Source organism: Phodopus roborovskii, unplaced genomic scaffold, assembly GCF_943737965.1.
Source record: "Phodopus roborovskii unplaced genomic scaffold, PHOROB, whole genome shotgun sequence".
Taxonomy (NCBI): domain Eukaryota; kingdom Metazoa; phylum Chordata; class Mammalia; order Rodentia; family Cricetidae; genus Phodopus; species Phodopus roborovskii.
Window position 1 is genome coordinate 27884526 of NW_026125052.1, and position 27614 is coordinate 27912139.

Genomic DNA, 27614 nt, shown 5'->3' on the forward strand with positions numbered 1-27614 from the left:
ATGTGTACTGTGTGCACCTTGTGCCACAGATGTCAGAACAGGGCATTGCCTCCCTGGGATCAGGTTGTGAGCTACCACGTGGGTACTGGGAATTGAATTCAGGTCCTCTGTAAGAACAAGTGCTCTTAAAAAAACGAAATCAAACCAAAACGAAAACTCCTCTTAGGCTTTAGTGTCAAGAAATAAACAGAAAACCACCGAACTGATCTACATCCATTCCTCCTGACCCTGTCAACCAACAAATGAGAGCAGGACGTTTCCCGCCCTTGACAGAGAGCCCAGAGCCAGTGCAGGCCCACCGGGTACTTGGTTTATGGGACTATTTGTTCCAGCATTGTTTTCCTGCTGCTCTATTTTTATCCTATTGTAATTTGTGTAACTTCATAAGCTGCCTCCAGACCTTGCTGGAGCAGACTGGGGCATAAAGAAAGCAGTTCAGCAGAGCCCTGTGGTCTTTGTTATTACCTAGTGTAACTTTAGGACTGGATTCCTGGAGTGGGCGGCCATTGACTCCTTCCCTCTCCTCCCAAGAGCCTCTCTCCAGGGGAAGGAACAGCAGCTGAGTGGGACTGGGCAACAGGTTGCAGAGGCCAAACCACCAACATCCATCTGCCGGCAAGCTTGACTTCCTCCCCCAGATCACTCTTCATGGTTTCCCATCTGCTGAGGGCAGGAAGCCTCAGGGTTTATCGGAGCTTGTGAAGGGAGAAGGATGGGTGAGCAGATTAATGTTCTTTTTATCCCTAACTTTTTCCTGTCTCCTACATCAGAGCCTTGGGTGGGGATGGATGTGCACAGGTTAGGGCTGTAGGACTAGCTGTTCAGGTATGGATAGAACAGCTCTGAAGAGCTGTTCCAGGATGCTCCCAGGGCTGGGAGGACAGTGGTACATGCACCCCTGTGAAGGCCATCCCCCTCCATCTCTGAGTTCCTGAAGTCCTCCCGGTTCGGATGCACAGGGCCCAAGCCTCCATGTGTTCCTCTCACCCCAAGCTCGATGAACCAGAGCCAGCCCGCCTGGCAAGTTTCTCTATCTCTGCTGTGTTTCTCCCCAGTCCCTTCTTCCAGCCTCTGCCTTCCAACATGGGGGCAGCTGGGAAACAGATTGAGGCTTAGAGGACGCCAGGAGTCCCCAGGATGAAAAGACCCTGACTTCCATCCCTTCCATCTGCTTCCTCCCAAGGATGTGTTGTGAGTCTTGGTGGAGAGGATTGGGTATGCGGGATGATGGGACCAAAGATGAACACATGGGACCAGCTTAGATTTAGATCTGACGCTGTGGGGCTCCAGAGGCAAAGAAGGGCTTGATGACTGATTGCCCGGGACCAGCCTGGCTCAGGTGGGACAGACGAGGTGAACCTGGGAAGCGAAGGGACTTAGCACTGTCTGGTGGCCAGAGCCAGCCGCCATTCAGTGAGTGAACAGTTGTCACTGAAAAGCCAGATTTTAAACCCCAGTGGGGCTGCCAGCCCAGCCTCTGCCAGGTGCAGTACCCTGGGCACTGTGCTCACCTGGCCATTCTGGGTCCCGGTGCGTATTGTTTGCTAAAGGGCCTAGCGGTTGTGAGCAATGACGACAGCGGCCATTCCCGGTGTGCCTCGCTCCTCAGCTCCTTCACTCATTGCATGGGGTTTGTTAGTTCCTCCATCTTAAGCTGCCTCATCAGGTGTGCTCTGGCCATCTAGATGGCTCAGTGGGTAAGGGTGTTTGCGTCTAAGTGGAGCCGAGTTCAATCCCTGCAACACACACGGTGGGAGCAGAGCGCCAACCCCTGACCGTTGTCATCAGACCTCTACAGCTACACTGTGGCACACTCCTCCCTTCAGCCCCCCCCCCAAATAAACATAATTTCAAAGAAGTTGATTTCATAAAGGTTGCATGACACTTGAGAGACCAAATACTAAGACTGGTCCTGATGTGTGGCAGTCACACAAACACACACCCCTTATCGCATTAGTAGGACAGGACAGCATAGTATGGGTCCAAGACGTAGAAAAAGAACACCCTGGGGTGCTAGGGAACGAGCCCACCCGGAGTAATGCCGGGTCCAGGCAGGGCAGGCAGTAGGCCCCATGGTGGCTTGTTATTGGGCCAGAAGCCTTGGGGTCCCCTCAGGTTATGGGAAATCTTAACTGAGAGCTGACTTAGAATGACAGTTTCAAGTTGTCTGAGGTAGAAGAGATCCTACGGAGCATCCGGGGCCTGAAGAAGGACCAGTGGGTCACACCTGCCTTCTGGATGCTGAGACACGAGGACGAGACGTGTCAGAATACAAGGACTACCTGAGAAGGGGGTGGGGTGTGGCTCGCTGTGTGAACCCCTAGGTTTCTCGAGAGACCAAGGCAGGGTGGTAAAAGAAGGGCCTTCTACCAACCGTAACATAATCCATACGCAGGGGGCGTTGTGGCTCAGTGAACATACCGGTCCAATGCATTGTCAGTGCAAAGTGATTGAGAACAACCAGCCACGTGAGTTGGAAGGCAGAGAGTTGGCAGGGAGGCTCTCCTATCTGCATCCCCTGGGCCTGTGGAGCCCATCAGAGCTGCTGCCAGACCTGCTGGCCTCTGGATTCCTAAGAGCCCTAGGCTGGTCCAGGGTGGACAGAGGGCCTGGGAGGGAAGGACTTCTCTTGTTCTATTACCCCAATAGTTCCTTCTTACCCAAACCACTGAAGACAGGCTTCAGGTCAGAGTGGTCCAGATATTCTCAGAGGGCTCCTGTGTGCCCCACCCTGCTCTTAACTCCTCATTAAAACTTGTCTCTCAGTAGCCTTAATGAGCCTGTCTGGGGACAGAAGAGACATGGGTGACACGCTAATGATGCCTTTAATTACTTCCCAGGGAAAGAATGAATAGGAAGCCACATTTCTCAGCAGAACCTCAGAGGGTTCAGCCAGAACTCAGCTCAAGGATTCCTTACATTTCCAAGGAGCAAGCAGGGGCCCTATCCAGGCCGCGCTTCTTCTTAGAGCCACCCCAGGCTGTGAGTGTGGGTGTGAGAGGCGGGGTCTGTGACAGGAGCCAGGACTGTGGGTGGAGGGGTCACCTGGTTCCCACACTCAGGGCGGTTGCACCCTGACTTTGTTTCCAGAGATGCACCCGGGGGAGGTTGTGAAAGGGGCAGAGGTTGTCAATTCATGATCATCTCCACGTCATCCTGCAGCTTTGGCGCACGGCTTCGGTGTGGCTCCAGTGACCTGAGTGGCTCTCCTGACTGAGCACTGAGGCTGAGCCCAAAGCATACCATCTGGAAGTCTATTCTCCAAGGCAAATGGTAGAAAGGGAAGGAGGGCCCATTCCATTCCTCACTTATCTGCGCTCTCTGCAGTCCTGGGGGTGGCAGTACCCTGAACGATTCCCAGGGCCTTGGGACAGGGCAGCCCCTTCCCAGGAACACAAGAATAGACCCTGTGCTACGGGGTCCAACCCACCCCAAAAAGCAGCAGCCCCTCCACTTTACAGAAAGGGCCAAGGAACAGAGCTCAGTGACCAAGGGCCCCCAACTGGTCCCTAGCAGTGTGGACTGCAGGGCCTGCTCAAGCTGAGCCCATGAGGCTTTGTCCTCCAAAAGGCCTGAAGATGGGATGGCCCCAAGCAGGAAACGAGAAGCTACATTGAGACTCGTGAGGTCAGGAGCCCCTGGTTGACTGTAATGGTTCATTCATCTCAATGTCAACTTGAGGAGATCAAGAATTGCTTGGGAGAGGGGACTCTGGATGTACGTGTGTGTGTGTGTGTGTGTGTGTGTGTGTGTGTGTGTGTGTGTGTGTGAGAAAGAGAGAGAGAGAGAGAGAGAGAGAGAGAGAGAGAGAGAGAGAGAGAGAGAGAGAGAGAGAGCGCCTGGCTTACCTGAGACAGGAGACCCACCCACTATAGGTGGCACCATTCTCCCTGGGCTGGGCTCCTAGGCTGTATAAAAAAGTAAAGTGAGCTGAGCACTGGCATTCACTGTCCTTTCTTCTGTGGATTGGGTGTGTCCAGCTGCTTCCCCACATCCTGAAATAAGAACCCCAGGAAGGAGACAAAAAGACACCAGGGCTGCTAGGAGGAAATTTTAATGTTTTCTTACTGCTTTATCAATGTCATGGAAAAAATACAAAGTTTAGAGTCTAGAACTGACCGGGTAGATTGGGAGGGGTGCGTGTGCTGGTGGCCAGAGGCACAGTTCCGTGGAGCACCAGTCAGGAGCCCAGTGAGTGTTTCCGGGTCAGGATCTGGGAGGACTCTGGAAGCAGAGCAGCCCATGGCAGGCCACTACCCTCATCTGGCCAGAATCCTATTACAATTTAGCTTGCTCTCTCTTGACTCCCACTGGCTGTGCTAGACCAGGAGGTGGGCCAGCCTGTTCCCAGTCAGAGCAGCAAAGTAATGAACCACCACCCCTGGGCTCTGGCCCCTGCTTCTACTCATGTCCTGGGTAGAGTTACAGGAGCCGAGCAAAACAGATTTCAGACAAACACAGTCAGGGCTGCTGGTGCATGCTTGTAACCTCAGCTCCCAGGGAAAGAGAGGCTTTGCTGCCAATCTGAGGCCAGCTTGGGCTACAGAGGGAGACCGTGTCTCAAAAAGCAAACAAACAAAACCCACTTTTGTTAACCTGGAGTTCAAATTGAATATAGTCTTGCTCAGTCTGGCTCTTAGCTGACCCCAGTCTTGGCCTGGGCAGTCGGGAGAGGCTGAGAATAGAAGAAGACCCTGTTCCCCACAGAGTAGGGCAGCAGGGAGGGAAACACCCAGTCAAAAACACAGCTCACACTCCGGGGAACAATGAATTACTTAACCATCATTTTCCAGAACTTTCCTACATAGTCTTCATTCAGCTGTTAACAGCTACAGATGTGGGGTTCATGAACAAACACTGGTGATGGTTGCCCCCAATTCAACCTGGACAGGGTCTGTACAGCCAGGGTTAGTAAGCTAACAGTCACTGTGCCACCAAGACAATCTTGTGAACAGGATTATATTCTCCTGGTAGCTCTATTCGCGTTTAAACATACAACAACAAACAAACAAATGCACCTGTAGGGCAGAGATAGCCCTTCCTGTTCCTAGTGTCACCGAGGAAGGGCCCCTTCTTGAAAACCCAAGAAGCTGGGGGCCGGGGGAGTTCCTTCTGTCCCCCACCGTCCTGGCCCTTGGGAAGGACTGCATTTAGTGTATTGGGTGAGGCCCGCCCTGGTTCCAACGGATCCCAAAGAGCACCAGGCTTCCAGCAAGGAGCCAGGGGTAGAGAACGAAGAGCCGGGATGTGTAGCCACACCTGCCTCCTGCTGCATGTACCTCCCAGGTAGGCACCAGACACCAGGTGATAAAAAGAAACCAAGTGTCCATGACCTTCGAGAGAGGCCACACCTGGCTGCCCTGACATTGCTGCAGGAAAGCGAACTAACATCTGGCGTCCGACTGGGGCCCAGACAGAGGAGAGTGGATTCCTGCTGGGACACGGCTCTGTCCCAGCTGCTTCAGTAGAGGAAGAACAGGTCAGAGTCAGGCCATCAGTACCCACGCTACCTCCCTGGTTTCCAATCCGTGAGGTCCAGGGTCTACTCCAATGAGGTTCTTAGCTGCGCCTACACAGGAAGGTCAAAGGTCACAGTGAAGGCAGCAACAGGGACACGATGCAGCCCAGAGTTGTGGAAACTACTGTTAACTTTCTGTCCCGCCTCAAACTCGGATCTCGTCTTCCTCTTCCTCCTCATCCATGAAGGAGAATTCCTTGTCCAGTTGCCTTGGGGCAGCAGCCCGGGCCCTGTCTGGGCCTCGGAAAGCTGGGCTGCGTTCCTCCAGGACACCCGAGGTGCAGCTGGACAGGGAGCTACTGTCCCGTGTGGTGTGGCTGCCCACGCTGCGTGCTGAGCTGGGGCTGGGGGCGGCTGCTGCCCACCCATCATCTTCCAGAGCATGTGGGGGCAGCATGGAGGCCTGGTCCGAGCCAGCCTTGCTTTCATGTCTTCCTATTGGAGGAGCTACCTCTAGCAAAGGGGGAGCCTGGACCATGCTGCTGGGGCCTTCTTTGTCATGGTAACCACCATCCTCTTCCTCCTCTGGGTCCCACTCGTCCTTGTCCATGATGCTGAGGACGTCGCCCAGCATGGAGGGCCCCAGGTCAATGTGGAAGGACATAATAGACTCAGCATGTTTCAGCCCATAGCTGGCCTTGGGCACAATGGGTAGATCTGTCAGGTCCCCAAAGGCCTGCTCATCCAGGAGTGGGTCAGGAGAATGGGGGCCTGTGGCCCCATTCCGATGAGGACCCAGCTCCCCTGAGCCTGTCTCCTGGCCACTGTCTCCAGCATCTACCTTTTTCACAGGGCTGGATGACAGGCTCTTGGGTAGCTTGCTGGAGTTCTTCTCAGTGGCTTCCTTCTCATTGAGCTGAGGCAGGGACATGGCATTCTTGACAAACAGTGCTGAGTCTCGCAGGGAGCCCAGCATATCTCTCTGCTCCCGGTCCCCTCGGGTCACGGACTGTGACCGTTTACTGCCCCGGAACTTTCGGGATAGGAGGCTGCGTTTGGAAGATGACGACGTCGAGGCCTGCTCATCCAGGGACTCACCATCAGCCTCACCTGCCTTGCTGGTGAGGAAGGAGGTATCCCCAAAGGCATCTCCAGCCCGGCCCACGTGCATGGTGTGGCGGAAGTCACCCAGAGGGGCACTGATCATCTCCGCGGTGAGATCCACTCGAGAGCGGCGCTTGGAGTGCACAGAGCTGGACACCAGCTGCTTGAGGATAGGCATGGTGCCGGCTAGAAATGGGCAGGCACTCGCAAGGTAACAGGCAGGTGTGGGGTCAGACCTCAAGTCCAGCAAGTGTAAAAGGCAGACAGGGCAATCAGAGAGCTGCAAGCAAAGAGTAGGAGGCAAAGGGTTAATACAGCCTAGGCTCACAAGTCCACAGACCAAAGACCATCATTTAACCCCCGATTTCCCATCAAAACACCTGGAAACTTCCAGCAGTAAACTTCCCAACTTGGCCATTTCTTCTCCCACACCTCCTAATGTGGAAGAATATTTATAAATTGGGCTAGAGTTTGGTCCCAGAGACATACTTTCTCTGACACCTGAGAGGAAAATAATCACCCCAAGTTCCACACCCCCCCCATCCCTGCCTAGGCTGGAACACTGAACAGACCACCTTAAATGGTAAGTAGGTTCCAGACAGCCTGCCGGTCTGCAGGCAAGAACTTCCTGCTGTCTAACCTGGATCCCTGTGGAGTTGGTGGACACCTCAGCCTGAGTCAGAGAGAACGGAATGGTCAGGCCAGGCCCAGATGCTTGCCTGCCTGTCATTACCATACATGTGGGCGGCTGGCCAGCCTGGCTCTTTCTGAATCAGAATTGGGGTGGGGATGCAGGAACCACAGAACCAGCTCCTTGCCTTCCAGCTCCCGTTGGGTGTCACATACATAAAGATTCCTGCCTGTAACATCACTGTGAGACCCCAAGCTCTGCCAGAGACCATCTCCCATCCCTTGAGGAGATGGAGTTGGGGAAAACTCCCTCCTGGGTTCTTTATCATTGGGGGCCAGAGAGAGAGATGGGACTCTAGATGCAAGGCCCTGGGTGACTAACTAGAAACCCAGAGGACAACACAGGGAGATCTCAGGGCACAGCCTCTGGCAAGGAAAGTTTAGCGTCAAGGCCCCAGGCCAGGCCCTTTCTGCCCAGCAGAGCTGGGTAGGATGAGAGATGGAGCTGGGTCCCCGGATGCCTGTCCCCTCCCCATCCTGCCCACCTGTCCCACTGCAGGGCTCAGTGAGGCCTGGCAGGCTTCGGCTGTTTCCGTTGCTCCATGCTTGGTCACCCAGACCACCTGTCCCGACTGTTGCTTTACTGGTCTTCCTGCCTGTCCCATCCCATCCCATCCCCCTCACTCTCGTTCTTGCTCTCTTAGCCAAACAAACACACAAACAACCACCCCAACACCTGACTGCACTAACGCTTCCCTCCTCCCTGCAGACCTCCTAGGATTGTCTCTGCTGCCCTCCTCCATGTCACTGCCAGCCCCCACCTTCCCCTTGCCCTCACCCCACTCTTGCATTTGATACACGGTGTCCTCTTCCAACACCCACCATCCGGTGCCCTCAACAACCTGGGGGGGGCAATGCTGCCCCAGGAAAGCACCCACAGCCAGAGCTAGTCCCTCCAGGCCACCTGCCTCTCACAGCATTCTGAATGCCCCCTCTCCTGCCAGGCACCTGTTACATCATTCTGTCCCTGCCAGCTGGACGCTAACCTTCCTGCCAGGCTACGTGCGTCTAGAGTGTTCGAACAGGTCTTGGTTCTAAATCCTGTCCAGCACCATTGTGTCACACAGCTGGACTTTGAACACTTAAAGTGTGGCCACCATCACCCCAACCTCTCCCCCTTTGGCCTTCATGTCAGCCCCTGGGCTCCTAGCTTGACCTCTTTATGTCCTCTGCATCTTCCCCTACATCCTACCATTCCATGTCAAACAGCCAGTGTGATGGCCACCCCCCCCCCCACCACTGAGAGCAACTCCCAAGGGGAGCCAAGGGCAGATAGATCTCCTGTACAGGAAGCCTGGGTTAGTACGCAGTCAGGGAGAACCCTGAGCTAAATTTTGAGGAAAACTCTCTTTAGCTTAACAAAAAAAAAAAGGCTGGGGAAATGGCTCAGTGGGTAAAAATGCTGCCACTTGAGTGTGAGGGCCTGAGTCTGGATCCTTAGAACCTATGCAAAGCTAAATTTACTTACATCCTTCTACCTACAGAGAAACAGGAGTTAGAGAATCTACAGATGCCCAGAGGCTTGCTAGCCTGGCCTACACAGTGATCACCAAAAGACCCTGTCTCAAACAAGGTGGGAGGTTAGGTGGGGGGTCCCTTTAACCTTCACACGTGGGCTGTGGTATGATGTGTGTGTTACACACATTTTTCTTTCTAAAGTGTGTGGGGTGTATGTATATGCTGTGTATGTGTACTATGTGCATGCAGTGCCCATGGGGGCCAGAAGAGGGCACCGCAGCCCCTGCAACTAGGGTTGCAGCTGTGAGCCACTATGTGGGTACTGAAAACCAAACCTGGGTCCTGTAGAAGGCAGCCAGTGGCCAGGGCTCTTAACCACTGAGCCATCTCTCCAGCTCCCCACACCCCAATCAGAAAGAAAAGGAAAAGGGGAGGGGGAAGGCATGGTGATCCTCTGGTTTCTCTGCTGCTAGTCGAACAGAAGGTTCCTCATACAGCGCGCTAGACACCCACACCGCTGGGAGGAACACCCGGGCTCTTCCAGCTTCCGGATGAGAAAGCAGGGTCACTGAGATGACTCAGGTTCACACCCCAGAAATCAGTGCCAGCCAAGGACAGGCACCTGCTGAGCCTCTCTCCTGATTCTTGGTACTGAATCAGAGCTCTGCTCACTGCCCACCACCCATGGCCCAGGAGGCCCAGAGGAGGGCGATTTCTGCCATCTAAAACTGGCTGCATTGTTATAGGGTAACTAACCTGGGGATGCTTGGGGCAGTCTTTTATTTGTTTGCTTGTTTAAGCTGGGCGTCCTATTGGCTGAGTGGTAAGTTATTCACAGTACCCCTGGTCTCTGCAGGATCTACCAGCAGCATCTACCACCACCCCAACCTCCAGCCATGGCATCTGAAATGGCTAAGAGGCCCACTCCCCTAATTTCCTGGGAGGCAAGAATGAAAACAGATAACAGGATCGCGAGAGTGAGGAGGAAGGAGGGGTACCCAAGACCACATCAATTTGTGAAAAGGCTTCACTCTAAGTCTAGAAGTCCTCAAGCTTAGCCACATTGTGCTTTCCCACTGGAAGAGCTTATCAGAAAGGAAATATGAGGGAAATGGCAGGCGAGGCAGCCCACGGTTCTCCAGAGATGCTCCACAGCCACCCAGAGGGACCAAGGACCCAGACCATACCAGAGGCCGTTCCCTTCCCCAACTACTACTTTGCAGGGACACTCAGTGTGGCACCCCACCATCCTAGGCCAGAGCCAGTGCCCCTTCTGCCTCCTGAAAAACAATGACAGTCTACACAATGCCATCTACTTCCTGTGATCTTGCTCCGGAGATGGGTACAGGCTGTGTGGCTTGGCATAAACTATTTTCAGTACCTATCAAGTGTCCTTAGAGTCCCCGATTCTCCCACCTCAGTCTGGGTGAGCTGAGGCCTTGTCCTGTGGGGCCTCAGAATTTGAGCACATATGGCACAGAGCACGCAGCAGGCTTTAGTTAGGGTCAATGACGACTCAGCCAACAAGCTGAAGGGTTGGCTTCAAGGGCCCAAACAACAGCAAGTCACCCAAGTTTCTAACAGACAGGGTTTGGGACTGAGGACGTAGTCAGGAATGATAGGTAGAAGCAGGAGGTGAGGGGCTGGGGCTGACCCTGAAGGCCTCCATCTCACTTCTGAAAGGGGCTGGACCACAGGGCCTGTGGCTTTGGGAGGACTGTTGCTAAACACCGTGACTCAGCTCTGGGGAAGTCCCTAAAACAGGCTGTCCCATGAGACCAGGTGGACACCCCATCCCACCCAAGGCCACATCCCACTTTCCTGGGTAGACGAGGGGAAATGGCCAGCAGCTTGCAATGCTCCTAGTCCTCTTGAGCCTTGGAGGGCAAGGTCTTGTGGAACCAGCACTTTCCCCTAAGACACAATCAAGAAGCAAGCTCATCTACCAACCCCACACACAGCAAGGCTCTGGAACACAGCACAGTCCTTGTCTGGACCTGTCACCACCCTCTCGGGCAGGATGAACGGTGAAAAGTACCCTCCCAGACTGGTCAGCTGACTGACAAACAGGTCTGGCAGTACCAATGTAACCCACTCTAAAGGTCTAGGCAGTGGCCTGTCTGTCCCTTGGCATCTCAGCACTAGACGAGAGCCAGAGTTATGCTACCGAGACTGCCAGGCAGGAAGGCCTTCCCCTCCGCAGCTGACCGGAGGCTCACCCCAGTCAGTACACTGAGTTACCCATGCTTCAACACCCACCACCACTGCCAAGGGCAGCCACACCCTCTGTCAGTCATTTCCCGGTTTTCCATCTCAGACCAGCTCCAGGCAATGTGGCCAGACAGAAGAGTCCTAGCTTGGATGGATTGACTCTAGGTTTCATACATTCATTCGCTCACTCACTCACTGTGTTATTGCAGACCCCCACAACACTCACACTCAGCCATCCCTCTGTACTCACAAGCGTTCCTTCTGTACCCAAAGCCTGAGCCACCCACAGTTTGAAAACCTTTTGCAGGGAAAAAAATCTACAGCTACACCAAACATGCACGGATATCCCTTACAATTACTGTAAACAAGATAGTACAGCTCTATCAACCATTCCCACGTGTTGTGTGTGTACAAGGAGCCCAGAGTCTGCCTGAAGGACAAAGACACAGATTATATGCAACCATGCAATTTTAGACAAAGGACTCAAACATCTGGGATTTGGGTATCCGAAGGGGTCCCAGAACCAATCACCTACACTGAGGGATGGCTGTTTTCTTCCAGGCCCCGAAACAGAGCAGTGAAACACATTATCCATCATTCCTAAGATGGAGAGTCGGGGTGTGTGTGTGTGTGTGTGTGTGTGTGCAACAAATGGACTGGGTAATGGGAGCAAGTTTGGAAGTAGGGGCACTGGGAACTGAACCAGAGCAACCAGGAGGCAGCCATCTCAAAGCTGGGCAGACGGAAACATAATACGGCATGCGTGAAGACCCTGAGGTAGGACACACCTGTGGTATTTAAAGGACAGAATGAAAATCTACATGGTCAGAGGACAGGCCACGTGAGTTTTGTCCTTGGTGTTGAATATAAACCAAGGACCTTGGGAAGTTCTTGGTGGCATTGAACCTGGAGGTCATGGGGGAGGGAAAACAAATGCAGTCCAGATACTTTTCCTGGAGGAGGCAAGACAGAAGTGTGGCTGGGGAGGACACACAGGAACAAATCCTGGGAGGGTTTCCGAGTTGTGGCCAACAGGAGTCGATGATGTTCCCATGGTGGATCAAAGGGCAGCCTCTATGAGGACTCCAGGCATCCTTTCCCAGAGCTGAGTCATGCCTTTTCCCACAGGGACAATGCTGTACCTGCCCCTAGGCAGAACTTAACTCTGTCCAAAGATGAAGTGTCCAAATGTCTGGTGCTTACATCTCTCAGGGGTAAGAAAACCAGTCTGCCGCAGGCCACACCTCTCAGAGAGGCTAGCAGCTCTGGCTTTTGTCAGCAGAGAGAGATCTGGCATTCTCTGGAACACTCACTAGCCTTTAGGAAGCAAAGTCAGGGAGAGGCCAGAACTGGGGACAGCGAGGGACAGCCGAGCTGTGGGGGCTTTGCCACACACTCTTAAAGAGGCGGACTTCTAAGGGATCTGTGCGTGTTGTGACTGCAGATCTGGCATCTGGAAGTCTGCTGTTTGTACAAGAAGCTTGGGATGTCCTGACTTAAGTAAAGAACGAACAGTCACGATTCCAAGAAATAAAAACTGGGGACTGGGGTAAGGAATCAAGCTTTTAGAGATGGGAATGCCACATTAAGGGTCTGAGCCCAGACCACAGGTTGAAGCCAAGTTTTAATTCCTTCTCCAGATTCCATCTACTAAAACAGAGGCACAATATCAAAAATATGGTGGTACAATGTAAAACACACCAAACTGGAGTGTACACAATTCTTGTTTTGTTTTGTTTTGTTTTTTTTCAAGGCAGGTTCTCACTATGTAGTCCTGGATGTCCTGGAACTCGATCTGTAGATCAGGCTGGCCTCGAACTCAGAGATCACTGCGCTCTGCCTCCCATGTGCTATGGTGAAAGGTGTGTGCTACCATATTGAGCTCTGCACACAGGTTATGGGCAAACTGCCAACCATTTAGTTTTTTTGTCTTTTAAGAAAATAAAATCAATAGATGGCCAGCCTTCTAAATCTGTAGATTTCCCAGTCAAAACAAGTGCTCAGAAACAGGCCAGGGAGAGGAGTCAGTGGAGAAAGTAAGGCACTTGCTGTGCATGAGGATCTGAGTTCGATCCCTGGCACACACATGTGAGGCAGAGATGGGCAAATCCTGGGAGCTCCCTGGTCAGCCAGGTTGAGTGAGAGACCCCGTCTTGAAAAGCAAGGTGGAGGCTGGAGCGATGGCTCAGTGGTCAATAGCACTGGCTGGGATGGCTGGGTTTGATTCCCAGCACCCATATGGCGGCTCACAACTGTCTGTGCAGGCACCAGGCATGCACATGGTAGACATTCATATATGCACACCAAACACTCATACATATAAAATAAGTAATTCTAAAATTCTTAGAAGTAATGTGGAAAACTGGGAAGATGGCTCAGCAGGAAAGCGCCCACCGCACAAGCCTGACAATCTTAATCCAATGCCCGTAACCCATGGAAACATAAAGGAGAGAATCAACTCCATGACGGAATAGTCTTGTGACCTCAGAGACACTCACTATGACAACCCAACCCAAGAAACCATCAAATACAGAGACATGTACAGACTACGACACTAACAACCAATGAAAATGTTTTTTAAAAGATGGGGAAACCATTAAGGAAGACATCTCAATGTCTACCGCATGCCCAGGTGAGCACACCCCTTCCACTACACACACAAATACTGACTATGTACAATCCCAACCCATCTATCATTATTCCCTAAACAATGTAGCACAACTATTTCCATAGCATCCACACATCTGTGGAAACCCAGAGATTAAAGTTCCCCATGAGATATGCACAAATATTAGGCTGTCTCTTGTAAGGGACCTAAGCATCTATCTGTGGATTTGGTATCCCGGGGGACCTGGAATCAATCCACTGTAGACACCAAAGGACAGCTGTGATGGCTCTGGTATGTCCTTCCCACACACTACTGGATTTTATCACACAGCCCAGGGGTAGGGGTGGGTGCTAAAATACAGCTCCATGGGTTAAGGAGGTGATCCAACCCAGTGGCCTGAGTGGGGATAAGGACAGGTGACTTGCCAAAGGTCATGGAGTGCAGGGACCCAGGTGGTCCTGGAGCTCAGATCTCTGACAAAATCTGGAAGTTTTCCTCAAGTAACACCCACAACTGGATTATGGCCAGAGCGGGGTCAGACCTTCCTGTGTCTTCAATCAACTTGCCAACAGAAGGGAAAAAACAAACAAACAAAAAAAAAAAAAAAACAAAAGCCGTGTATGGGGGGGGGAGGTGCACATTTCTACAAGGCAGGGAGAGCCACAGCACTGCATCCCAAGAACTGCTCACATCCTAATGACCTCAGAACAGGGGGGCTGAGGGGTCCCTCAACTGAGGGACCTGAGTCGGGGAGAGGGAGTAATTTGGCCACCTCCACATCTGGAAACAAACACCACAGAAGCGTGTCAAGAGGAAAAAGTCCCAAATGTACGGGTATTCACCATCAAAGCCGTGTTCACAAGATTACAAGCCGGGAAGAAACAGCTGCCGAGCAGTAAGGGCAGGCTGAGAAAATGAGGAAGCGTTAGGCCCGTGGACTGTCAGGAAACCATGATGGGTGAGGCTGGGGTGTTTGTCCAGAGGCCATGCAGCCACATGAATAGTTCCCCAAACAGTAGGAGTGGCTCATGGGAAAGAGAAACACATCCATCCAACCCTGCTCCATACGAACTCATTGGAAAGGACAGAGGGAAATCAAGGTAACAGCTTGGGCACAAGAGGGCTAAGCCCAGGCGTGGTGGCTCATGCTTTTAATCCCAGCATTGGAAGGCAGGGGTGAGTGGCTCTCTGTGAGTTTGAAGCCAGCCTGGTCTACAGAGTGAGTTCAGGACAGGCTGCAAAGCTACATAAAGAAATCCTGCTTCAAAGATAAACAAACAAACAAAAACCAAAAAATGTTTCCTGGTGGGTGCATTTGTGTGCTTGTGTCTGTGTATTTTCTGTGTGTATGGGCATACCTGTTCTATGGCACACTACAAAGAAGACTTACAGGGGTCAATTCTCTTCTTTCACCATGAATGATAGATACGGGATGCAATAGGTGCCAGCAGGCACCCTTACCCTGAGAACTATCACACACACACACACACACACACACACACACACACACTCACACACACACTCACAGACAGAGCAGGCACCCTTACCCCGAGAGCTAACACACACACACACACACACACACACACACACACACACTCACACACACACAGAGCAGGCACCTTTACCTGAGAACACACACACACTCTCTCTCTCTCTCTCTCTCTCTCTCTCTCACACACACACACACACACACACCCTTAAACATGGCTTCCAGGGATCAATCTCAGGTCCATGTTCTACTTGTACCGACTGAACTGTTTCCCTAGCTTGTCCTCCCCAAAAAATTCCCTTTAATGTGGTGAAGCTGCTTTTAACAATAATAATAATAATAAATCCCAAAGCATCAAAGGCTTAAGGAAAAGGCTTTAATTTCAAACCAGCTTAAAACTCTCCATTGTGAGGCTCAGCATCTGCAAGAACAAGATATCAACAAGGGCTATCTCTCTCCCGCTGACATCTGTCCCTCCCTCCTCCCCCAGGTCACCCCAGGATTCATGTTCTGTGCTAAGTAAGTGTCTGGGAGGTAAGAGTAGGCAATCTATAATACAGAGACCTGGGTGCTGGAGAGATGGCCCAGCAGGTTAAGAACACTGTTGACTTTTCTGGAGGACGTGGTTCGATACCCAGCACCCACAGGGCTGTTCACATCTGTAACTGCAGCCCCAGGGGATCTGATGCTCTCTTCCGGGCTCCATTCTCAGAGTGCACTTACAAGTACTCAAGCAAAACACTCACACACAGAAAATAAAACATAAATATATACCGACAGAATCATTTGCTCTGTGCCAGATTAAATAGACTACCCCTCTTCCCCCACACACTCCCCTCCCCCAGGGAGAGAACTCTCCCCAGCAGTTGCTTCCGGGTGTTCAAGCCTTCTTCTTGGCCAAGCAGGCGACTGGTAACAACCACGCCCACCGATAGACACTGGCCTCCAGCCAGCATCCCAGGAGGTCAGCCACCCACAGGGCAGTGGGACCCTGTCAAGAGACATTCCAGGCAGGTGAGAGCCCAGCTTTTGTCCCTCCCATAGCCCCAGCCTGGCCACCTCAATGCTGTGAGGCAATACTGTGAGACTGGTGAAAACAACAAAGGGCAGGGGTCACTAAAGGGCGCGCTCTTCAACTGACCATGCGCAGAAAAGTTATAGCTGTCGACTATTCCTTTACCGGGTACCTTCCGTGTGTCTAGCACCAGACAGGGAGAACAGACTTGTACACTTCTGCACCTCAACGCAACCGTGCAGAAGGCTCAGGCAGGGGAAATGCCCTCATTCCTCATAACTTCTGAACCAATCGGTGGGATTGGCACACACGTTTGGAGGGGCTGAGGAACGTGGCTTACAGAATGTGACAGGGATCACAATGCACTTTACCAACTCCCGGACTAGAGGTGTGCCCATGCCTCCCAAAGTCCTACACAGAAAGAAGACAGCAGAAAGGACCCATCAGAAGCCCAGGCCAGGTGTCCCCCGGGTACTTAAGAATGGGGTCAGCACAAGGTCTAGCTTCAAAATTTTCCCAAGGAAGCCCAGACTCAATGCTGATTCCAAGGAGGAAGACCAGAACCCTGACCCAAGCCTGCTCTCAAACCCTAGGATCTAGGCATTTACCCAACCTTCCCCAGAGGCCAGCCAAGCCAGGCCTGCACTGCCCAAGCCTAGCCAGGACGCATCCTGCTTCCAAGAGACAAACATCCTTTCTTTGAAGGCTCCTTCCTGGAAGGGAAAGTGATTGAGGCTCCAGGCATCACTCCATGCTTTCCACAGCTGCACGGGGATGCACGTGGCCTGGCCATCCCTGCTTACCGGGCAGGGCAACAGGATGCTGGAGAAAGGCAGCAGTAAGTCAGCCAGGACAGGGACCACAGAGTGAATCAGGCAAGGAAAAAAGCATTCCTCCACACCAGAACGCCTTCCCAATTCCCATTTTCTGCCACTTCTCTATGGGTTGTTATATACTTTTTAAAGATTTTTATTTATTGGGTGGGTGGTGGAGGCGCACACCTTTTAATACTAGCTCTCAGGAGGCAGAGGCTGGCAGATCTCTGTGAGTTTGAAGCCAGCCTGGTCTACAAAGTGAGTTCCAGGACAGCCAGAGCTGTGACACAGAGAAGCCCTATCTTGAAAGGAAAAAAAAGTAGAGGGGATAGACAGACAGATAGCTTAGGAGTTAAGAGCACCCGAATTCTGTTTGCAGCATCTGCGTCAGCGGCTCAGCACTGACCAATTCCAGCTCCGGGGACTGGATGTCTCTGGCCTCTGTTGGCACCTGCACTCCACATGTGCTCGTGTTCACACACATACAATTAAAATGAATACATTAAACGTATAAAGAAGCCTTGACCTCAAAGCTCACATACTTCTACAGGGTAGTGCAGATTTGGATATTTCCCCCTCGCCACACAGGCAGGACCTTGCCCTGCAGACAGGGAAGAAAGCCAGCCATTGTTCTTCTTGGACTGAAGGCGCTCGCTCCTCCTGTGCTAGATTACATGCCACTTCAAATGCAATCCTAACCCTCTACGTGTCTCTTCAGCCAGTCTCTCACGAGTGTTTTATTCTCTGGTTAGGCTATGTAAAGTCTATTCCCCACCCCCCACCCCCCGCCCAAAATGCCAGCTTTTAATTATCTCTGTTAGACTGGTGGGAAAAAATCACTTCTGTTTCTTATTCTATTTTCAGGTTTCGGTGCCACAGGGTGACAGTAGGCACCTGTGCCTTTCCTTGGTCTCCCAGGCTCTGATTCCACTTCTGCTGGGATTAAAGGCATGCACCACCACCACCCAGCTTTGCTTCTGTTTTTATGTTTCTAAGACAGGGTTTCTCTGTGTAGCCCTGGTTGTCCTGGAACTCTGTAGAGCAGGCTGGCCTTGAACTCACAGAGATAGACCTGCCTCTGGCTCCCTGGCGCTGGGATTAAGGCATGCACCACCCACCATGCCTGGCTTCTGCTTCCTCTTTGAGATAGGGTCTCACTACTCACTATGTAGCCCTGACTAGCCTGGAACAAACAGGCTGGCCTCAGACTGACGGCTATCCTCCTGCCTCTGCCTCCCAGCAGCTGCAATGGCGAGTATGCACCATACCAGGCTTTTCACTGAACTGAAATTTTAATGTACAAACATAACCTCACCTTCCAAACTTGGGCTCTGCATTTCTTTGGTTACTAAATATGAATGGGCTTTTGTTGTTGTGTTGGTTTTTTTTTTTGTTGTTGTTTTTTTTTTTTTAATATAATGTTGTCATCTGTACCTTCTTTCTTGGAAACTGTTCATTGAAGCTTTTTGCTCATTCTGCTATTGGCAGGAGGGCCTTCTCGTTTTCCAATGGACTTGTCTGGTTCTTTAAATCTTAAGACTTATTCTGCAAATATTTTGGCAAACTTATCATATGCCTGTTTATATTGTGGTGATTTACGTTTTGCCAAGTGCCTCATTTGTCTGTGGTCCAAGCTGCTCCATCGTGTCTTCTGGCTTTCATCTCACCAATCAAAGACTTCCACTCCCAGGGAGGAAAAAGCTAAAAGTATGGGCAAACGCAGTGCAAGCTACTCACAGAAAACAAAACAAGACCCTCCAAAGAAACAGGGTAAGGTACAGATGTCTGTGACCTCTATCTGGCAGGGGGACACAAAGACCAGTAACAGGCAAGTGCCAGGCCTAGAGCCACAGGTGTGTGAGCCCAGCTCCTCATTCTGAGGCAGGAGGACCTCGAGTGGAAATATAGCATCATTTATGTTGTAAATACAAGGTAAATCCAGGCAACATAGTCAAGGACACATTAAGTTAGGGTACACCCAAGTGGTAAAATGCACACCTGGATTTGATCCCCGCTTAACACATTAATACACACACACACAGGGGAGTGGGGGGGGAGACAATAAATAGTATTATATAAAATATAACAAAATAGCAGTAAAAACAAACAGAAGCCACAAAGTTACCGAGGGCTGGTGGCTCACACCTGCAATCTCAGCACTGGGGAGGGTCATGCAGGAAGACCGAGGCAGCGCATCTGATAGTGAGTCTAGGCTAGCCTAAGGTATATTCATGCTATCTGGTTTATGTTCCTTCTTTAAACAAAAAAATCTGGGTGCGGCGGCAGAGCTTAGTGATCTGGTTACAACTTGGTCTCCATGGTGAGTTTCAAGCCAGCCAGGACTAAAAAGTGAGACCCTATCTCAAAAACAAACAAAACAAGACCAGCTAGGTGGAGGTGGCCCATGCCTTTAATCCCAGCACTCAGGAGGCAGAGGCAGATCTCTGAGTTCAAGGGCAGCCTGGTCTACAGAGGAAGTTCCAGGACAGCCAGGACTGTTACACAGAGAAACCTTGTCTGGAAAAAACAAAACAACAAACACAGAAAAAGTGCTGGAGAGATGGCTCAGGGGTTAAGAGCACGAGGAAGGCTGCCCTCCTAGAAACCCTGGCTTCAGTTCCCAGCACCCACATAGACAGTCCACAGCCATCTGCACCTCCCGTTCCAAGGGGGCTGACGCCCTCTTTCAGGCCACCTCGGACAAAGCGCACACATGGTACAGATGTCTATGTAAGCAAAACATTAATACACATAAAATAACGCAGCTAGGAAAAAATAACAGCAACAAAGAATGGTAATTTTCTTGAACTCTTATAAAACCAGTTTTGTTGTAAATATGGGCAGAAAGTAACCAAATAGGGCTTTATCAGATACGAACTACTTCCCGATCCTGTGCAGTCGTGGGCCGGCTTCCACAGGAGCTTTTCTGTTCCTTCTTCGGCTTGTTTCTAGCGCAGAGCTGGAGCCTCACCATGCAGAACAGATTTGGAGTACCCAGCTGGAAAGAACCCTCGCCCCACTGTTCTCTCTAAAGCCGCCTTGGCTTTTCTAACTGTATCTCAGAATAAGGAAGGGCTAGGCATTGCCCGCTAGTCATCCCTGCTCTGGGAAGCCTGGGACAGGAGGATTCCAAATTCCAGGCCAGCTTGGGCCACAAAACAAGAGTTGACCTCAAAGGACATGAGGGGAGGGGAGAGAAAATCTTGTCCCATCTGCAACAACTGTCATCACTGCATAGGAGAGAAGGCCACTACAGCAGGCCTGAAGCGCCTCGGCTGGGGGAGGGGGCGCAGACAGAGACCAAGTGCCCAAGTTGTGGTTAGTATGACTCGGGAAACAAAGTTTTTAATGTCTAATTTTTAATTTTAAATGAGATATTTGGTTCCTTTATGGGAAAATCTGAGAATGTGACTCTGTGACTATAAATATTATGAAATCCAAACACTGATGAAATATTTATAAAGTTTCTCATCCAGACTATAATGTGTTGTTACATTAGTGTGAGAGATAGGATGGATTTTGAAACTTTTCTGTTTCCTTTTCCCAAGATGATTTCTCTGTGTAATAGTCCTGGCTGTCTTCGAACTCACAGAGATCTACCTGTCCCTGCCTCCCGAGTGGTGGGATTGAAGGTTTATACTACCACCTCCCAGTTGAAGCTTTTGTATTTTCACAAACAACATAAAATACACCACAGGTAATTTCTGTAAGTTTGTATATGCATATATTTGAGATGGAACCTTACTATGTAGCTGTGGCTGGCCTAGAACACACTACATAGAACTGGCTGGCTTTGAACTCAGAGATCAGCCTGCCTCTGCCTCCCAAGCTTGATAAAAGGTATGCCTCACCATGTCCACTTACATTTGTGTGTGTGTACACACACACGCGCGCGCGCGCGCACACACACACACACACACACACACACACACACACACGCAAGCTCGTCCAGGGCCAGAAGAGGGTATTAGATCCCCTAGAGTTAGAATTAGTTATTTGTAAGCTGCTAGCAAGCAAACTGAGATCCTCTGAAAACACAGCAAGCATTCCTCACTGCTGAGCCATTTCCCAACCCCCACACTGAAAATTTTCAAGAAAGACATGGAAATGGCAGTATTTTGGGTGTGTTGGGTTAATTTAAAAATCTACCTTAAAAGAAAAAACAGCCTTTAAAATATAGCCGTTAGAAAAAAAAAAAACATATGAGGTGGACAATGGTGGTAGACATCTTTAATCCCAGCCCTTGGGAGGTAGAGGCAGGCAGATCTCTGAGTTTTTGAAGCCAGCCTGGTCTACAGAGCTAGCTCCAGGACAGCCAGGGATACACAGAGAAACCCTGGCTCGGAAAGCAACAAATGTTCACAGAGAGTTAAAGTTCTATGTATGACTGGCCTTATATAACCCTTTGCTGGAAGCAGGAATGGCATTCAGAAGTCGGCAAAGAAGCCAGGGGTGCACACCTGCAGAGCACATGTCCCATCATTGAGCTGCCAGCAGCTCCCAGCATTATGTTCCTATTAACGGCACTGTCCTACAGTTACTGCCTTTAACTGTCACATTCTCCAGAGGATTGAGGGATTCTTCATCATCTCCAACAGCCAGACCCTGTACCAGGTCACAGAAGTATGAGAGAGAGTAGACCTCCAGGTCCTAGACACTGTGTTCTCATTAAATTGTTTTTAAGTCCTTAAGGTCCTGTGCCGAGCATCTGAGATACCAAATACCACATGGTTCATTCAGCACCAGAGTCTCCATCTTGTAGATAAGAAAGCAGAGGCTCAGAGAGCCCAAAGAAGTCACCCAGCTTCTAAGGAGAGCTGTGAGGACACTCTAGATAACCCTGGGTATTTTCCACTCTGATGTAAAGCACGCTGCACGTGATGAGGGGCTCATAATCATGGTCAGAACCCAAGTCGTGAAGAAGTGATGAGGGCTACAGGTGCTAAACACCCATAGGAAGCCCACAGCTTCATAGCCAAGAGCAACAAGATGGCTCAAACCACTGAAGGTACTTGTCACCAAGCTTGATGGCCAGAGCAGAGCCCACATGGTGGAAGGAGAGCCCTGAGCACAGAAGGGTGCCATGCCATGTCCTAACCCTGACTCGTGTGTGTGTGTGTGTGTGTGTGTGTGTGTGTGTGTGTGTGTGTGTGTGTGTGTAGCTGGAGAGATGGCTCAGTAGTTAAGAGAATTTGGTGCTCTTGCAGAGGACCAGAGTTTGGGACGTAGCAAACAAATGGAAAGGCACAACTCTAACTCCAGGGGACCTGGCTCCCATTGCAGGCAATTCACACACGTGAATATTCATACATGCAGGCTAACACTCATCCACATAAATAAAAATAAGTAATTCTTTTAAAAAAATCACCAGTTTGGGCACCTCATTTTTTAACTATTCCAGAGAAAGCTGATTAATCCTGAGAGGTGGCACGGGGGGGGGGGTACATTCTTCTGGGAGTCTGGGGGGAGGATTACCCCAGTGTCTATCCATACCCACCTCTATCATCATTCCAGAGCCCCCTGCCTTGAACCAGGGCAAGGAAGCTGGTGGGAGGGGAAAAGGCTTCCCTCACCCATGGCCTGGGAATATGAACTGCCCACAAGGGAAAAGAGAGGGGCCAGAGCCTAGAAGAGACCGGAAACGACAACTGACCAGGGAGCCAAGACGACGCACAACTAGTGACCCAAGGACATCCGGCAACTTCACTTGTTTACATGACCCTTCCTGGAAACGTGGGCTTCCAGGAGTCTGCCACCCAACAATCTACCACCAGCGAGGGAAGAGGAAAGGGTATTGGGCGGGAAGTGAGCTGTAGCTATGCAGGACAAGTTGCTAGGGGAAGGGGGGGAGAGTAGCGCTTCTGCTCCGGTCTCATCTCAGAAGGAAGCTGCTGCAGCTGAAACCCATCCACCCCCAGGCTTGGCTCGGCTCCGCTTCTCCTAAGAAGTGGTACTCGCTGAGTGGAAACCACAAGGGCACTGTGGGGTCTCCAGAAAAAGCAAGCCCCCAAGCAGGCTGGCGGACCTTCCATTCCTGACTCTGGAGTCCCCACATCTACCGGTGTAGGTACCAGCATGCTCAGTGATATGATAATGAGTTCAAACAGGATCCACTGTCAGCCCTGAGCATCCCTGCACATGCCTAACCCAACAGGCTCCAGGGTGCTGCATGAAGCTGATCCCTAAGCCAGGGTACAGAGCCCAACCTCACTCTGTACTGCCAACCAAGTAGCAGGGTTGTGAGGCAACCCTGCCTGGGGCTTCTTCACCTTTGACCTTTGATGATGCAGGATGGAGAGTGCCTGACTCCCTCTGATTTCAGTTCAAAAAGGATTGTGGACACGCTCGTTCTTCCCCTAGGATAAGGGTAAGGAGAAGATGGAGACTGGGTGCTACCAGCACCAAGACACAGAATTTCAAAGAGGAAGACGTACCACACCCATAGAGAGCACCCTGTTCCTTTAAAACTCCCAGGCTCTCCCGACTCCATGCAGGGTACCAGTGGCTTCTATGTTCCTTCCAAGCTCTTCCTCTCCAAGCCAGAATCTCCAGAGACAGAGCAGGAGGAGAGCAGAGGGTCTCCTCTCTAAGGCTTCAGGGTCTGGGCAACATCCTGAAGAAAGGAGCGGTTTATAACAGAATGGGTCTTGGTGGGGCGCTCGCAGAGCAGAGAGGAAGTGATGGTGATGGAGAGGAGTTGGGACATGAGACCCGGCTTCCTTGTCACATCTAGGAAGACCTAAAACTGGGGTCAGTAGACTAAGTTCAGTCCCTAAACGGAGACAGATGAAAGAGAGCTGGGGTGGCTGCGGTTCCTTTTATGCAGCTGTCGCCAATGAAACAAAACAGAGACTCAACGCACCCACATGGAGTTTATTGGTGGAGGGAAAAGAAACGAAGGGGGGGGGGTAGCTGGTGGCCAACCAAAAGCAGGAGGGAGAGAGAGGGAGGGGGGAGGGAAGAGAGAGAGAGAGAGAGAGAGAGAGAGAGAGAGAGAGAAAGAGAGAAGACCAAAAAGAGAAAGCAAAAAGAGCGTAAGTGGGCAGGGGTCTGACTTTTAAAGGGGTCCTTCACACCTGCATGCACACTGGTACTCATGGAACCCTGGGCTGACTAGAGTACTGCCTGAGTGCATTCTGCCAGGTGACGGGCAGGCCTGCAAAGTGCCTGAATCCTTACAGTGGCTTCAGCTGGCATCATCTGACACCTTGATAATCAAGGCAGAGGGTGGTGACTGAGCACCAGACATACAAGGGTCTCTCTTGCCCTGGCCCTACAATTAAGAACAGAGGGAGAAGACTGGGTGTGAGCACATGACATCGCCAAACTGTCTTCATCTCAGGCTGAAAAGGGAGACCCTATCTCAGCTTGGGAAGGTGGGGCAGAGACCACCAGTCTCAGGTAAAGGAGGCTCTGTTTGCCAGCACTGTCCTCCTGGCACTGAGCCGGAGCAGCAAGCTGGCGATGCCCGGGGCGTAGGGAAGGGCTCTAGTGTTCCAAGGCTGGAAGGAAGCCCAAGGCTCCAGGAGGCCAGTTTAAGCTGGGGCTTCATAAGGAGTAGGAATGTGGGAAGCTAATGGTTGAACTTTCTCTATCAAGCAAGTAGGCAGAGCTACTTTTAGCCACTCTCCTGTCCCTCCCTGAATGACTGTCCCAGGCCCTGCCCAAAGAGGGCTGACCTGGGCTGAGCCTTCCCCAGGAACTTTAGAAATATTAGCTGGAGTCAGCAGCAGTCAAGGGACTTCTACTGCTCCAAATGTCCCCTTGGTCCTGGGAATTGGTCCTTTCTCCCCAGACTGAGGAAAAGTCTCTAGTCCTGAGGTCACAAGACCTAAGCACAGCTCGGGGTCCACACTCAACTCCCAGGGTGAGATTGCTCAACCCCTTTCCACTCCCCAGCCTTATCGCTGGCATCAACCCAACTCCTCTGTTCTTACTGGGGACAAACTCCTCCCTCCCCCCAACAGTGCAGGCGCCTAAGTGTTGTCTGTGGGATGTCCTAACCAGAACAGCTGGAGTTGTTACTCCATAGCCATCCAGGATGCTGGCTGCAGACCTCCCTCCTCTGCCAACTCCATCCAAACTTCAAGGGAAGCGGGGAGGCAGGGAGGCAGGAAGAGAAGGGGACACTAACATCAAACACCTCGCCTACCACAGCTGGGCACAGCCTGTCCTGGCCCCGGAATGAATTGGAAAAGGGGGGTGGTCCTGAACCACAGGCAACCTGGGGGCCCTTCTGGAAAAGCTCCGAGATTCCCTTACAGATCAACACCAGACCACCCCTCAGGACCACTGCCTCCCAAAGAAACCCTCCCTCTGCTTGTGACTTCCTGCTGGCTCAGAAGCTTGGCTTGTCAGTTTGGAAGACCTCTGGGCGCGCGCGCCCGCGCAAACACACACATACGGCTTAAAACGAGAATGGGTACGTGTGAGCAACAATCTGAAGGGGGGGGGGAGGCTAAATAAAGACAGACACCCCACAAAACTCAAGAAATACTCAAAGGGACAGAGTGAGCACACAGAACATGGGCGCGCGGTAGCTCAATGAGCAAGAGACCCTGTGAACTCCCGGGAAGTTACCAGAGGGGCTGAGACACCCCTAAGTCAACACTGCTTGGGAGTAGGCTCACTTTAGCACACGCCAGCTCCCTCAAGTCCTCCCAAAGGCAGGTCCTCAGGACCCCTGAGGAGCTCCCCTCCAGATCTCCCAAGGCTCCCCATGGTGGGAAACAGCTGAGGGGCAAAGTCCCAGTTCCGAGGAGATAAAGCGCATTAATCAGTAGCCACATACCGGCAGCTGATGAGAGCTGGTAGCACGCGGCACCCCCCACACTCAGCACGGTCCCAGCTACCCAACATTGATGGCGACTCCCAGGACTCTAGCGGATGCCCCATTATTGCCAACTGCCCTTGGGCTGCCCAGAGGCCTGGCTCTGCTCCAGCACCCTCACCCTCACCCCCTTTCCCAAACCTGTAACAGAGTTCCCCCTGCTGTGGGCCCTGCCCTTTGTTCTTTTAAAATCCACTCCATCCCACTGGTGGCCCCCTCCTCCAGCCTGGCCCCAGAAAGGGGCGGGAGGAGCTGCTGCAGGCCTTACTGGAAACCCAGACAGGGCGAAGAAGTTGCAGGGCAGAGGCCCCCTGCCAGGGACCTCTCATTGTTTATGCTCCCCAGGTCTCCGGTCCAGATGGCTGCTGGGGAAAAGGATGGAAGTACCCCATCCTCTCCGACAGAGAGTTGACAGGAGACTTCAAAGTAAAGAGACGCCCACAAGGACTTTCCCCATTCCACTGCTCAACTACCTGGGCAAAGAACGGGAGATGTGGGCCCAGAGAGGGACGTGGGAGCCGCTCAGATTGCAAGAGGCGAGAGTGTTGGAGGGGGTGGGGGAGAAGTCCCCAGCCATGAAGAAAAGAGAAAGCATTGTCTTTCCTCTTCTTTCTCCCTGGGAGAAAAAGAAAACTTCCGAAGCCCAGGCCGCAGTATTTCATTGGGCAAACACAAGGAACCTGGTTTGAGTTAACTAAGCGAGGGAGCGCCCCTCCCCCCTCAGGCACACACTCACGCAAGTCCTACGGTCTTCCCCCAGGAAGCTCAACCGCCATCCACCCCTCCAGTCTGGGACACTCACCCACAGCTGCCAGGGGACCCCTAACAGGTAGAGGCAGATCCTGCAGGCGACACACCACAGACACAGGAGGGCAGATTTGTCCCCCCCGGCTGGGGGCGCTCCAGGAATGGGGAGGAGCCAGCCAGAGACCAAGATCGCAGCTTCAACGTCCGGAGCGAACGGTTAAATCATTAACCAACCGCTACTTACCCGCCCCTGAACAAGCCTCGAGTGCGGTGCTCTGGGAGCACCCGGCGCACACGCAGGGCCCCAGCGTGAAGCTTCGTCCCGGGCTGCAAAAGAGGCGGCCAGCTCGGGCAGCCCCACCCCGCCGCCAGGAGCCTGCGCCTCTCGGCGGCCTTGGCCTCCTAGTCTTCCGAGGGAGGCGGGCGGGCGGGGCGGGGGAGGGAAGGGCTTGTGCGGGCCGGGAGGAGGGGGGGAGTAGTCGTTCGCTAGGCTATTGCCTTGCAGACGGCTCCTGCCTGCCCTCCTTTCTCCCGGGGCCCGGCGATACCGGGTGGCGCCTACTGCAGTGTGTGTACAAGCGGGAGAGCGCGCGAACACCCTCCGCCACTACACAAGAACTCGGCTGTTATTCATGGAGAACTCTGTGCGAACACGCCCCCCTCGGGGTGACCGCGATTATTGTGTTGCGTGCCTGGCCCACGGCAACACACACCCCATTCCTACGCGAGGGGGTGGACCTTTAAAACCTTCCCACTCACCCCACCCGGAGCAGCTTCCGTGGCCAGATTGGCGAGTCCTGGCGACGCTGAGCCCTGTTGTCACCCCCTCCTCCGCACACTGCGATTTTCTGGGACACGGGGTTTGGCTCTGGGTCCCGGACACACAAGACGCCCCTTGCCCCGGCCATGCTTACCCACGCTGGGGTGCAGATGGGGGTGTGTGTACTGATCCCTCCCTGGTCTTCCCCATCCCCGGGGTCTTTCTGTCCTCTCCCACGCGCCCAGGGATCTCGAGCCTACCCAGGCCTCACGCGGCTGCAAGGCCACAGACGGGTACCCATCGCCTACCTCGGTCCCCAGCTCCTCGAACGCGGGCCCCGGACGGCTGTGCACTTCCGTCTGTGTGCTCGGCGCCTCGGCAGGACTGGCGACCCATGGCAGCGCCGGCGTTTGTTTCCTCTGGCTGCCC

The 27614-nt window shown here is 52.3% G+C and overlaps 1 protein-coding gene across 2 annotated transcripts; it reads right to left on the reverse strand.

Moving 5' to 3' along the window:
- Positions 1-4038: 4038 nt before the first annotated feature.
- On the reverse strand, positions 4039-27614 carry Cdc42ep4 (CDC42 effector protein 4). 2 transcript variants are annotated; one of them, XM_051179875.1, is made up of 2 exons: positions 27494-27614; positions 4039-6842 (listed from the first exon to the last, which is right to left on the reverse strand). In XM_051179875.1, exon 2 carries the CDS (start codon positions 6738-6740, stop codon positions 5664-5666), a length of 1077 nt encoding a protein of 358 aa, XP_051035832.1. In that variant the 5' UTR covers positions 6741-6842; positions 27494-27614; the 3' UTR covers positions 4039-5663. The 2 variants fall into 2 exon arrangements, 1 of the variants encoding a protein (XP_051035832.1); XR_007834243.1 differs by lacking the exon at positions 4039-6842 and adding an exon at positions 7166-7235.

Excerpts from the sequence above, each read along its gene's own strand:
- Cdc42ep4 (XM_051179875.1), bottom strand. The coding sequence starts at position 6,740 with ATGCCTATCCTCAAGCAGCTGGTGTCCAGCTCTGTGCACTCCAAGCGC.